The sequence below is a fragment of the Gekko japonicus genome, unplaced genomic scaffold (genome assembly GCF_001447785.1).
Source record: "Gekko japonicus isolate JY-2015 unplaced genomic scaffold, Gekko_japonicus_V1.1 scaffold299, whole genome shotgun sequence".
NCBI lineage: Eukaryota > Metazoa > Chordata > Lepidosauria > Squamata > Gekkonidae > Gekko > Gekko japonicus.
The window spans coordinates 458469-472829 of record NW_015170896.1 but is presented as its reverse complement, the minus strand read 5'-3'; the positions used below and the strand labels follow the sequence as shown (position 1 = coordinate 472829).

At 49.8% G+C, this 14361-nt stretch overlaps 1 protein-coding gene across 1 annotated transcript in view; it reads left to right on the top strand.

Moving 5' to 3' along the window:
• The first annotated feature begins 5064 nt into the window (after positions 1-5064).
• SLC6A16 (solute carrier family 6 member 16) overlaps positions 5065-14361 on the top strand; it is a 17777-nt gene continuing 8480 nt past the window's right edge. Inside the window, exons 1-7 of the mRNA XM_015418534.1 lie at positions 5065-5269; positions 6157-6314; positions 7883-8009; positions 8687-8862; positions 9734-9844; positions 10577-10818; positions 13216-13396. Of these exons, the coding sequence (XP_015274020.1) occupies positions 5074-5269; positions 6157-6314; positions 7883-8009; positions 8687-8862; positions 9734-9844; positions 10577-10818; positions 13216-13396 (1191 nt within the window). The 5' untranslated portion in view covers positions 5065-5073. The remainder of the gene's footprint in view (positions 5270-6156; positions 6315-7882; positions 8010-8686; positions 8863-9733; positions 9845-10576; positions 10819-13215; positions 13397-14361) is intronic.

Sequence of the window (14361 nt, the reverse complement as noted above, 5' to 3'; positions counted from 1 at the left end):
ATGGCTGCTTTGGAGGGTGGACTCTGCAGTATTATACCCTCCCCTCCCCAGGCTCTCCTCCTCCAGCATCTCCAGGAAGTTCCCAACGTGAGCTGGCCACTGTAGGCCCTTTCCAGGCAAGTGAGAAGCAGAGGCGGTTTGCCATTGCCTTCCTCAGCAGAACCGTTCTTGGTGGTCTCCCATCCAAGTACTGGCTCTGCTTAAGATCGGGCTATACGATGCCACTTTCCCTCCCAGTTAAAAGTGGTCTCTGTCCCATAAAAATACTACTTTATGGCCCTGGTCACACGGGCAGGAAAATGCGGGGGAGAAGCGTGGCTGTTTGCCCCAGAGCAAAATAATGCGCGGCTGCGCAATCAGACGTCACGTAGAGTCCCGTAGAGGCAAAGAAGCGGCCTCTCTAGCAAAAGGCTCCGTGGGTTTAACCCCTTCCAGGGCTGCAGAGGAATGCAAACTGTGTCCTCCGTCAGGTCCCCTCCAGGAGGAGCTTCAGCCGGGCGGCCCTCCTGCCACGCCCCCTGCACCGGTGCAGAGAGTTCCTCTCGAGCAGGCCGAGCCGGGGGGGTTACGGAAAAGAGGAGGGGGCTGTGTTGTTTGTTTTTAAACGGAAGTGTGCGCATGCGCCATTGGGTGCTTGTGCGCATCCCACGGAGACTTGGGGGGGAAAACCTTTTAGCGACGGGACATGGGCGGGTGCTGGATGCCCAACCTACAACCGGAAACACAATCAGGCACCCGCCCTTGCCCCGCGGTTTCCGGAAACTAGTACCTCAGAGGTACTCGTTTTTTACCCCGCATCTTCGGCGGGAAGCCTCGGGTTCGCCACGGGAGCTCTACGCTTCCCAGATGTGGCGCTGTGATCGCGCCCGGAAAATCCGCCTACCTTCCGTCTCTGTAGCGTGGCTAATGCTCCGTGTGACCGCAGCCTATGTTTGTTAAATGAGGTAACCAATGGAATCATGTCCATCTGCAAATGTCATAAAGGAGCACCAAGCAACCCGAGAGGAGTCAGGCTGCCCGTGTTTCTGGATGCTTTCATCTGATGAATCGTCTGCCCCATGACTAAGTGGTCCCATACGCCTCTGTACCATTATCTGACCTTTCCGAAGTTCAAAGATTTGTGTTCTGGCTGTGAGTAGAGGATGGGACACCAGATCTACCTAGACCACCTTTGTTTGTTCTCAACTCAGATTTCTTTTTATGCTTCCTTTGCGTTTAGGGAGACCCACTGTTGATGAAGCTCTCCTCCTGTCCTGGGTGAATTTGGGCAGGCCGACCAGAAGCCCCTGCGGGTGGGTAAGTATGTGCCGAACCTTCCGCTGCATGTGCGAATGGGATATCATTTGAGTCAGGGCTTGGCTCCAGTCAAAAATTTTATTAAAGGGGCAAAATAATGGGTCATGGGCAGTGTTCCCTCTAAGCTGAGTTAGTGTGAGCTAGCTCACCGTTTTTTTAGCCTCCGGCTCACACATTTTTGTCTTTGCTCAGGAAAGATGGCTCCAGAACAATCTAATTTATGCAGTAGCCAAATCACTCGCTCACAACTTTAATGCCAGTAGCTCACAAGAGTAGAGTTTTTGCTCACAAGACTCCACAGCTTAGAGGGAACATTGCAACATAGAGCCCTCGAATACAGTCTTGCATCCTGTTCAGTCTTAAAATACTCGCCTAAGAGAACCATCAGGTGCATAGCCTGAAGAGGTAAAGCTATAATGCCTTGCTTAATATTCAGGTGATAAGATCTGATCAATAGACCTTTGCAGAGAGAGAGAGAGAGAGAGCTGCTGGCACTGCCCATAGGCTGGCGCAGACCGTGTTGTGCCAGTGCTGCCCCTTTCCTGAACTCTCCCTTCCCCCCCTGCTCTGGCACTTGTCCTTTCCCTTTTATCTGACCTTGGCTATCCTTGTTCTCTGACGGTCAGGTTGGCCTTGAGTTCCCTGTCCTAGGCACTAACAAGCGCTTGGCACTGCCGCCACAACAAAGAAAAAGCAGAGAACAATGGCTCGCCACTAACACAAAGCCAGATATAACAGTTGGCATTGGAAACTGGCCTTGCCCTCTCTCTCTCTCTGGTCTTTTACGTGGCGTTGAGAAATTTGCGAGACTCTCTGGATGGGTACAAAGAAAGGAGGTTAATGGTTCACCGGGTGGGCAGTTTGCCGCTGGTAATTGGATGGAACATGGCACGGTGAACGGCCAACGTTAATAGCCAGGCCGTGATGAATTCAAGAGGGAACTGGTGAAACTGAAAGCACAGTCTGGGAATTAGAGAGAGAGGATCTTGGCAGGGAGTGGGGTGGGCTGTTCTGTAGCTGTGAGGGTTTGTCAAAGGGCTGTAAGGCTGAGGCATGCAGAGCCGGAATAGAAAGGGGGAGATTTAAAGAGGAAGAGGAAATAGGAAAAGCCAGAACGAAGCCCGGGTGGGAGGAGTGGGTAAGTGTGGACCAGTTTGGTCTGAGTCAGTATAAGATGACGTCACATGCTCAGCTACCCAGCAATTCTTATGTCCCCTTGCTGGTGACCAAAGCCCAAGTGAGTGACCCTCCCTGGTTAATTGTGGCCATAAGGCGGTTGGGAAAGAAGCTCATTCTCTGGACAGTTGCTGGGTCCAAGTTGGTTTCCCCTTTGCGTGTGGACCAGTTTGGTCTGAGTCAGTATAAGACAACGTCACATGCTCAGCAACCCAGCAATTCTTATGACCCTCCCTGGTTAATTGTGGTCATAAGGTGGTTGGGAAAGAAGCTCATTCTCTGGACAGTTGCTGGGTCCAAGTTGGTTTCCCCTTTGCCATGAGGGAGGGAGCCAGTGTAACCTCCCAGTGCCCCTTGGGTCTCTGGCTGGTGATGGGCAGGGGGGGGACCAGAATGCCCTTTATTGCAGCATAGAGAAGGGGCCACGGCTCAGTGGTAGAGAACCCGCTTTGTGTGTAGGAGATCCCAAGTTCAGTCCCCGGCATGTCCCATTAGAAACTATTTAGCTGTTTGAGAAAGGCCTTTCTCTGCTGGAGAGCAACTGCCAGTCAGAGTGGGCAATACTGAGCTTCAGGGACAGATGAAACTGACATGCTAAGTTAGATCGTCTACTCTGACCGGCAGCAGCTCTCCAGGGTCTCTCACATCACCTGCTGCCCAATCCTCCCCCCCTTTTTTTATTGGAGACCAGAGGTCATTTCGGGGGGGATCGTGGGGGATTGCAGTTCCCCCGGGTGAGGTACGGGGAGCAGGGCACATGACGAAGCACCGCCCTCATTCAGCCAGGAGGAGGCAGGAGAAGAGGGAGGGTAAGTTGCTTCCTCCCTGCCTCTCCCCACCCCTGCCTGCCTGGGGCCAGGGAGGGCCTTCGCGGGGCTTCCTTGCACTCCCGCCGGCCTTGCAGGTCCACCGCCGGGCCCCTCATGTGCTTGAGTTTTTGTGTCGGAAACTCAAATACTCAGCGCTGTATGGCATGACTTTCATGCCAGGTTCTTTCCTTTTCTGAATTAATTTGCCTTTTCCAAGAGATGGCTCCATTGTTCTTGTTCTGTAACTTCCAGGTCCAGAAAACAGCATGCTAGACAAGGCAAGAGGAAATGCAATGCCTTCTTTGTCATTTTGCATTTTACAGCTCTCTTGTCCTTGGGAGAGGAGGGTCCTCTATCGCTGTCTTTGATGTGCACGGCACTTGTCACCCTAGTGATGCCAAATCTCCGGGCTTCTCAAATGTCTGTGATCCTGTTTTCCTTACTAGGTAAAGGCTACATGCTTATGGGGGAACTGGTGATGTCAGGGGGTGTGGCCTTATGACACACCTCCGGTGATGTCAGGGTGTGTGGCATATGCTAATGAGTTATGCTAATGAGTTCCCCTAGCTCTTTTTCTACGAAACGACCCCTGTTGGTGACTGCAGGGACACCACTGGGGACCTTCTGCATGCCAAGCAGGTGCTCTTCCTCTGAGTCACAGCGCCTTAATCAGTGGTCTGATTCAATACTAGGCAGCTGCATATATTTCACAACTATAGGATATATTACAACAAACAGGACCACGGTGTATAATAGCCAATAAAACAGTAAATCACCGTGTACAATTACACAATATTTGTTGGTTTTTATATGCAATGTTTAGAATTCAATTACAACCATAACACCACAATATGCGATATAAAGCTTAGCAGTACATACAGAGTAATACAGTACTAGTTACAGACAAACGACGGAGTTCTAGTACACTATCCGTTTGCGTGTCCTTCTTCAGGTTTGTCATTCTGTAATTATTTCTTCATTAGAATGAAGTGCTGCAAGCCATATTTCAGAATGATAATTCTTATACAACTTTTTGATGTACGCTACCGCTCTTAGATTCTGGTGACTGGGGAGCTCCTATAGCAAGCTCTAATGTGACTGGGTCTACAGCATGTAATAATTGGCTACGCTTCCCTCAGTTTAATTGTGCATGGTGATTTACTGTTTTACTAGCATATATTTCACAGGCATAACTTCACCTGCTGCTCACTTGGTCTATTTTTTTCTTGTCTTTCCAGACTCAAATCCCCTGCCATGGAGAGGGGTCACCAAGTGTGGTTGTGTTCATTCAGCGTATTGGATGGTTGCATTTTACACACGTGTGACTGTTTTTTTGTCGAAGGGTCCCTGTCAAAAATTTGCCCAGCTGGCTGTGATTGAATGTGAGCGTGGGACATGGTAGGACTGCTGGCACAGAAGTGAGAACCCCTGTTTGCATCAGCCACTCATCAGGGCACCACAGTAAGCGGCTGCCTCTGCTTGCGTAAAGGGGTGTCACGTGGTGCCCGGACCGCTGTGCAGGACAGCCAACACATACTGATGTGCATGTTTGGAGAGCGCATGGTACCTCTGTGGGAGTGCGAAAAAGTGCGTGCGCTTGCTTGTGTGCCAGCATTTTCAGCAGTTCACAAGAAGATGTGCTAGCGTGGCCGGCTGTACAAGACAAGTGTGTGCATACCTGAGTCGTGTACGTTGACAAGTGTATAGGTGTCTGAATGTATACAGGTGATAGGACCTAGCTGTAAGGGTGTTTTTTTTTGTGTGTGTATGTGTGTGTCGCCCATCTACATTGATGGAAAAATCCAAAGCAGACCTAGAATCTGGAGCAAACCACCAAGGTGAAGAGAATGGGGAATTGCTCCTGGATGAACCCATGGTCCGGCCTGCCTGGGGGTCCAAGGCCCAATATATCCTAGCCCAAGTTGGTTTCTCTGTGGGGCTTGGCAACGTTTGGCGATTCCCATACCTCTGCCATCAAAATGGGGGAGGTGAGTAGAAAGGAGCAATTTTGATGTGTTCAGGGCTGGCGGAGGGTTCTTCTTAGCTAACAGTATGCCTGGACTTTTAACTGATCTGTGGTTGCTTGGAGGGAATCTTTATTCCCCATAGGTGACCAGGAAGCAGCTGTTTATGAGCATGCATTGTAGTACCATGTATGCTGTTCCTTACACGATCCAATCTGTTCATATGAATTACTTGGAAGCAGCAAGTACAGAAAAAAAGAGGGTGGTCTTCAGTTCTGTAGGCTGGAGGGGTGGTAAAACCAGGCTCCCCTTGCTCTTAAATGATTGCTAATAATTAACTATCGTATGGGAGTGTGTGTAGTACAGCCAGGAGATCCTAAGATTGTCTGTCAGCCAGAAGTTCTAGGTGTTTTAGCAGTATGCACCACTAGGTGGCGTGCTAGACTTATTTTTAAGGCAAGAGACGTTTCAGAGGCGGTTTGCCATTGCCTGCCTCTGCGTGGCAATGTTCCCTGTAAGCTGTGAAGGCTTCTGAGCAAAAATTCTACTTTGTGAGCTACTGGCATGAAAGTTGTGAGCGAGCGATTGGGCTACTGCATAGATTAGTTTGCTCTGGAGCCATCCTTCCTGAGCGAAGACAAAAAGGTGTGAGCCGGGGGCTAAAAAACTGTGAGCTAGCTCACACTAACCCAGCTTAGAGGGAACTGGTATTCCTTGGAGGTCACCCATCCAAATGCTAACCAAGGCTGACACTGCTTAGCTTCCTAGATCTGGCAAGATCAGGCTAGCCTGGGCTATTCCTATCAGGGCAAATTATTGCTGATTCAAAGGAACAGGTGATTTAAGGGAGCCTGGAGTCTGTTGCCAGGGGAAGGGCTTGCACCTGAATCTCTCTGTTTGTTCCCACACAGGCGCTTTCCTGCTGTTATATTTGCTGCTCCTCTTCGTCATTGGAATTCCACTTTTCTTCCTGGAACTGGCAGCTGGACAGATTATCCGCCAAGGCAGCATCGGGGTCTGGAAGCACATCAGCCCCCGCCTAGTGGGCATCGGCTTCGCAAGCTGCATAGTGAGTCTCCAGGGGTGGTTTGGAACCTCTAAAGCAGAGGTCGGCAACTGGCTGCCTGCAGTGCAGAACCAGCCCATGGGGGCGGGGGGGAGTTCTAGTTTCTATGACAAAAAGGTTTTTCCCTTGCTGTCTGTCTCCTTTTAATCTGTATGCGTTGCCGTATGTAATAGACTCAGCCAACTGTCAGTATTCTGGCAGCTGTCAGTAATGAAGGAGGGCTCAGGGCCCGTGCAATCCCTGGCACCTCCAGTTAAAGGGATCAGGGAGCAGGGGATGTGAAAGACCTTGGCCTGTGACTCTGGTGAGCGGCGGCCAGTCAGAGTAGACAAGAGTAGGCTGAATGTAAACCTCTGATACAAAAAGCTATGGAACCTTTATATAATGGACAAAATCTGAGATACTCTGAAACAAAATCTATCTAGAGGTGGTCAGAATGACATTGTATGTATATGGTACCCCAGACGAGTACATCCAGGGCTATTTTTGGGCAGGAACGCACAGGAACGGAGTTCCGGCTGGCTCCCAAGTTGGCCACGCCCAACAGGAACTCATTAGCATAATAGGCCACACCCAACAGCAGCAACTCATTAGGATTGGCTACAATTAGGAGTGTGTGGCCTACATGCAAAAAGCCCTGGGTTTTGACAACAAACAAGGTAAAGAGAATAAGAAGCGAAAGGTGGCTGTGGCTGGATGACCACACTTCTGGTAACATGGGGGTGTGGCCTAATATGCGAATGAGCTGTGCAGTCAGGGTATGGCCTATTATGCTAATGAGTTCCTGCTGGGCTTTTTCTACAAAAAAAGTCTTGAGTACATCTGTCTACCAAAGAAACAGTACCTGATATAATAAACACTCTGCATCTATGGTAATTTTCAAACTGTATAATACCGACAAACTGTACGAAATGTATGAAGCCACTGGGAGCTGACTGTGCTCATGCTGACCTTGTAAATCTATGCTGTTTATGAAAAAGAATAAAAATTATCTGTTTAAAAAAAGAGAGAGAGAGAGAGTGCGATAGGCCTGTGGTCTGACTCAGTGGAAGGCCGCTTCACGTGAACTGGAGGGAGAAGGACTTGGTCTCCTAACCCTGGTCTCAGAGTAGGGTTGCCAGCTCCCCCTCGCCGTCAGCGGAGGATGGGAGGCTAGGGCTACCAGATGCAAGTTGGGAAACTCCTGGAGATTTGGGTGTGGAGCCTGGGGAGGACAGGGGCCTCAGTGGGGCACGATGCCATAGAGTTCACCCTCCAAAGCATCTGTTTTCTCCGGGGAAACTGATCTCTGTAGTCTGGAGATGAGCTGTAATTCGGGGGAGCCCACCTATAGGCTGGCAACATTATCTCAGATTAATGTGGCACTCCAGTGAATCATTGACCTCTGGGGCAAATGGATGCAGTCGATTTCCTGTCGAAGATCCTCAGTGCATGCGTGTTCGGCATTTCTGCATCCTGCAGTCACCACCACCCTCCCCCAGTTGGGGCTGTGATTAGGATCCTCTCCGAATCACAGCCCCCTCCCCGGCACGGTTGTGGAGGTACTGATTTTTCTTCCTCCCTACCTACAGGTATGTTCCTTTGTCGCGCTGTATTACAATGTCATCATCGCCTGGAGTATTTACTACCTGGGCAATTCCTTCCAGCTTCCCCTGCCGTGGGAAAGTTGCCCAGAAGTATCCAACCACACAGAAGAAGGTTAGTAAAGACTGAAGGACAGCTGGTGCGTGCATGGTCGGCTCTTCCTACGCTTGGCCTTGCAGAGTTCTCTGGATGGAAAATTCGTTTCCCATGGATTGTCCCTAAGACCCTTGCATTGCCGTCTCTGTTCTCTTATTCATTTCCTTACTACTTTTGTAGTCTGGCCTTTCTCAGTTGGACTCAAGGTGGATTATACAGTTAAAAGCCATGTAATAATAAGAGCGGTGTAATAAATATAACAGCAATGCAGCAAAAGGAAATGACAAAATTAGATAAACAGTGCAACGATATAAAGCAATCAAAACTACCCCAAATTTCTTTATTTCTTTCTTTTTTGGTATTTTTGTAGTGTGCGTGTGTGTGTGCACCTGGAAGTCATGGCGACCTCTGGTGACTGACCCCCTATTGGGGGCCTGGAGGATATTCAGCGAGTTGGCTGAATAAAGCCTGCCCCCACCTCCTGACTGTTGGTATTCCTTGGAGGTCTCCCATCCAAGCACTTGCCAGAGTCGACCCTGCTTAGCTTCTGAGATCTGATGAGATTGGGCTTGCCTGGGCTATCCAGGTCAGGGCACTACCCTAAATGTCAGAGGCGTTCACCGTGTCACCCTGTTCTGTTTATACAAAGGCCCTCCTGAATGGTTCCTGTGAGTGACCCTTTATTCTCTTCTCAGAAATGGAGTGTACCCGCAGTTCTCCCACCGCCTTCTTCTGGTACCGTAACGCCTTGAACGTGACCGGCTCCATTGAGGAGAGTGGGGGCTTCAATCTCGCTCTTGCCGGCTGCCTCTTTGCAGCGTGGGCCCTGGTGGCTCTCGCCATGATCAAAGGCATCAAGTCCTCCGGCAAGGTCTGGACCTCTGCAACCGTGTTTGTTTCCTTCCCTCTTATGCGCAGCGACACCCCAGTTGAACAGTAATACTTATGACTGTCAGCTGGTGACAGACTCCTTTTACCGGACTACTTAATTCCTAAACTGAAAATCAATATGCATATTGACAAAATCCCTAAATGGGTGCGTTCCTTTGCGGCATGGAATTAAACACAAGGAATGGGAGTCCATTAACCAAGCCGATACTCATTGTTAGCATAAAATCTTTAATAGTGCTTAGCATAAATTAGCATAAAATCTTTAATAGTGCTTAGCATAAATTAGCATAAAATCTTTAATAATGCTAAGCATAAATTCACATAAAATCTTTAATAATGCTTAGCATAAATTAGCATAAAATCTTTAATAATTAGCATGAGATCTTCAATAATTAGCATGAAATCTTTCATAATGTTTCATCTTCCACAGTAATACACTACGTCTAGAATATCCCCAGAAAAGAACTTAAAAGGACAACTGTTCTCTTACATCTCTGCCCCGCTTTTTAAACGGAGCTCTTTGTGGGTTTTAACAAGATAGAGATTTGTAAGCTTGTGGCTCCAGTTAGTTACTGAGTAGGTTCTGGGGCAGCCTTGTTGGGTTGAGAAGCAGCTGAGCAGTATGGCTGTGGGTGAGGGGTGCTCTTTTCTCCCTCCCATTGAATCAAAATTACGTTCAAGTGGCTCCTCCGTGACCAATTCCAAATCAGAGTATTCCCCTGGATCACAGGTGGGATTTGAGAAAGGGAGTGATGGACAGTTTGAAAGTCTAAAGCGACCCCTTTGCACTGATGATTCTTCCGAAAGCTTCATTAACCTCATGCTTGCCCGTATTCTCAATCCCACCGCAGGTCCTGTATTTCAGTTCGCTGTTCCCCTACGTGGTCCTCTTCTGCTTCCTCGTGCGGGCACTGCTGCTAGACGGGGCGATGGACGGAATCCGGATCATGTTCACACCCAAGGTGAGAGAGCCGGGGCCCCTGCAGAAACGCTGCCGCTGATGAGGCGCTCCCTTGCTTCCCACAAACAGATGTCCCCCATCCTTTCCCATTTTGGAACAGCAGTTATGTCCACATCTGTAAATGTTACAACTTACAAATAAGTTTTGAAAGAAGTGGGGTGGGAAGCATGTCATGGGCCCCGGTCACACGGTCAAGATATCGCGGGGGGGGGGGGGGCGTGTCTGTTTGCCCGCCGTCCCATGGTTGGGGGAAGGTGCCGATCATACCTCACTCCTGCGGCGCGACAAAGAAGCGGCGCCGCGGGGGTTGTGTGTTTTTTTTTAACCCAAGTGTTAGTATGCGCCGTTGGGTGCTTGTGCGCACCTGTGGAGAGAGACTTGACCAAAAAAAAACTTTTCGCGATGGGACATGGGCGGGCGTCGGATGCCACGAGCTAACACCGGAAACGTGATCTGACGCCCGCCCTTGCCCCGCGGTTTCTGGAAACTAGTACCTCGGAGGTACTAGTTTTTTACAGCACATCTTCGGAGTGAAGCCTTGGGTGAGCCATGGGAGCTCTACACTTCCCAGATGTGGCGGTGAGATCACGCCCGGAAAATCCGCCTATCTTCCATCTCTCTAGCGTGCCTAATGCTCCGTGTGACCGGGTCCTTGTTCCCCCTTTCGAAGTGCAGCCCCTGTGGGCCGTTCTCCGTGTAACCATCTGCTCTCCGCTTTTCCCCTCTGCCCCAGCTGTCCGTCTGGGGTGACATGCAGGTCTGGCGCCAGGCAGCCACCCAGGTGTTCTTCGCGCTGGGCCTGGGCTTCGGCACCATCATCGCTTACTCCAGCTACAACTCGCGGGACAACAACTGCCACATCGACGGGCTGTTAGTCGCCATGGTCAACTTCTTCACCTCGGTGCTGGCCACACTGGTCGTGTTTGCCGTGCTGGGCTTCCGTGCCAATATCATCGCCCAGGCATGTGTGGAAAGGTTAGTCGCTTCCCAGCCGAACACCACCTCTGCTTCGTTTGTCCCGGTGGAGGAGGACTTTCTGTGAATGGTCTCCCAAAGAGCGTCAGGCTTGCTCGTGTAATCCTGCTTCCGTTTGCCTCCTCCCCCATGCTGCAAGGACATTGCTTCTTTACACTTCCCTTATGGATGAACCAGTAACTTGTGCGTAGTTGCCACAGAGGCAAGGTTTCCAAATTCTGAAACACCCCTCCCCCCATTGGAATCCTGATTGGCAGGATGAACTGTTTGCTGGTTCAAATGTAACAGTAATCTATTATTTGGGTGTGTGTGTGTGTGTAAAAGCAACTAATTAGCTAATGGAGAGAGTCAGGGACAGGGATCACAGAAGTAAGACCGAACCTCCTTTTGAATGTTCCTGACCTGGATGGCCCAGGCTAACCTGATTTTGTCAGATCTCGGAAGCTAAGCAGGGTCGGCCCTGGTTAGTACATGGATGGGAGGCCACCAAGGAAGTCCAGAGTTGCTACACAGCAGCAGGCAATGGGAAACCGTGCACTGTTTGTCTCTTGTCTTGAAAACCCCTGTAGGTGTTGCAGTAAGCTGGCTGCAACTTGACAGCCCCTTCCACCACTACTCACATAGCAGTGAGGCATGGTTTACTGTGAAGCCTGAACCATGCCTCTCTCCCTGGGAAGCGTATAATCTATGGGTGCAGTCAGGGCTCTTTTTTAGAAAAAGCCCAGCAGGAACTCATTAGCATAATAGGCCACACCCAACAGCAGAAACTCATTAGCATATTAGGCCACACCCCTGACAGCACAGCTCATTAGCACATTAGGCCGCACCCCCATGTTACCAGAAGTGTGGTTATCCAGCCACACCCAGCTTTTGCTTCTTATTCTGTTTACCTTGTTTGTGGTCCAAACCCAGGGCTTTTTTGTAGCAGGAACTCCTTTGCATGTGAGGCCACACACCCCGAATGTAGCCAATCCTAATGAGTTTCTAAACGGGGAATCGATGAATCTGAATCGCATCTCAGCACCGAGGGCTCCCTATGGAGTTTGCAATGATGCGCATCCCAATGGCACGGAGTCGGGATGGCCTGATCAGACCATCCTGATGCCATGAAAGCGTGCTGGAGCGATCAAACAGGAGAGTCCATCTGTGGCCCATAGCTACCCATTTGCTAGTGGACTTTCCCCGGTGTCTTTTTACTCCGCTTCTGTGGTGGAGCAAAACGGGTTGCTGACGGGTGCGGAGCGCTTCCCAGATGTTTGTGTCTGATCGTGCCCTTTAAATCCACCTGGCATTCACGCCTATGGCGTGGCTAATTGTGCATGTGATCACGCCCTATGTTTCTGTCACTCATACACACACACACACACACACAGAACAAAGCTTGAGTCCAGGGGCACCTAGGTCAACAAAGTTTTATTCAAAGTGTAAGCTTCTTCAGGCAAATGGAAGAAGATCTCCTAAGGTTTACTTACGGAGAGGGGGGGGGCAGCCGTGAGGAGGGGCCACTCAGAGCCCAGATGCATCTGCAGGGCTGAAATTGGATCAGGTGGCCGGTAAGATCAACAGATGGTTGCAAATTAGCACGCAAGTGCAAGAGTTAACAAAAAGATGTGAAGATGAAGCCAGAGTCCAGCAGTACACATACACAGTCTGTTAATTTGCAAACAGCACACTTCAACCAAAATTTACTCTGCTGACATGTTTGAACATCTTTTTTTGTGTGTGCTGGAATTAGTAGTTATTGCACCTGTTTCCATTACCTTAGACTACATGAACAGCACAGTCCCAAGCAGACTGAACACCCAATGAAGTGAATGGGCTTAGAAGGGTGTATCTTTGTTTAGGATTGCGCTGCAGGGCTGCTTTCTCACGTCTCTGTTTAGGATTGCGCTGTAGGGCTGCTTTCTCACGTCTCTGTTTAGGATTGCGCTGTAGGGCTGCTTTCTCACACATCGGATATGCCCTTTCAGTGCACTATAGTGATGGTTTGCCAGTGGATTTTCCTGCATGAAATCCACTCCACTTGCAAATGATCGCTCAAGTGCATCGAAAGTGCATTATCCGATGTGTGAGAAAGCAGCCGACTTTATTGGCTGTGTTCAGACCTCATGATCTTTGGTTTGTGGCAAGAGCGAGCCTGGAAATCCTTGGGCTTGAAAGAAGGATCACATCGGCACAGTCAACAGCAGTGCTGCAGAGGAGAACAGCTTTGGTTCGAAAAACAAAATGTGTTAAAGGCTGAGGACTCAGCACCCCTTGGATTGAGGGAAGGCGCTACCGTTAGCAGAACCAACGCAGAGGATCTGTATGCATAATTACTCCCACTTCTTTTTCTGCAGGGACGTAAGACTTCTGACCCCTCCCCCACTTCCAATGTTTTGTTCTTGGTTTTTCTAGCAACATAGACAGACTGTTTCACCTGCAGCTCAATGGATCCTTCCCTCATGACCCACTCCCTGCCAGGAATGTCTCAAACACTCAGTACGGCATCTGGTACCAGGGACTCCCCAATGAAACGACAACACAGTTGCTGGATTTGGGGATCGGGGACTGTCGTATCGAGGACGAGATGAACAAGGTGATTATGCAGGGGGATACCATGGAGGGGCATGAGAGTCAGGCCATTGGCTGGTGCCTAGCCTGTGTCACTCACAATCCACCAATCCAAACACAGTTAAACAGACAGGTACGGTGGCCTGTCAGGGACTCAGTGAACTTTTGGGTGTTGCTGCTTAACTGGGGATAGTAGTGGCGCACCTGGCCTGATGAGTCATGTCTGATGAGTCACGTTGGCTTAGGGGAGGCATCTGGGCTGTTCTTGTTTGCTTGGTTGGATGCGAACGGTGATGTAAGAAAAGGACAGAAGTCATCAGGACCAAGTTTCTCTCTGTCTCTGTCTCAAATGAAGACCAGGAAAGGGAGACTTTTCAGTCCTTTTATACTTAATGCCTCCTGTTGTTTAAAAAAGTCACGTTCTGTCACAAGCTATGAGAGCCAGGTGGTGTAGCGCAGGGCTCTTTTTGTAGAAAAAGCCCAGCAGGAACTCATTAGCATAATAGGCCACACCCAACCGCAGGAACTCATTAGCATATTGGGCCACACCCCTGACAGCACAGCTCATTAGCACATTAGGCCTCCATGTTAGCAGAAGTGTGGTCATCCAGCCACACCCACCTTTTGCTTCTTATTCTGTTTACCTTGTTTGTTGTCAAAACCCAGGGCCTTTTTTTGGAGCAGGAACTCCTTTGCATGTTAGGCCACACACCCCTTATGTAGCCAATCCTAATGGGTTTCTGCTGTTGGGTGTGGCCTGTTATGCTAATGAGTTCCTGCTGGGCGTGGCCAACTTGGGAGCCAGCCGGAACTCCGTTCCTTGCCCAAAAATAGCCCTGAGTGTCAGACTAGTTCTGAGAGACCCAGGTTCAAATCCCCCACTCTACGCTGAAGCTTGTTGGGTGATCTTGTGGCATTTACACTCCCCCACTCTTAGAATCATAGAACCACAGGGTTGGAAGGGGCCATACAGGCCATCTAGTCCATCCC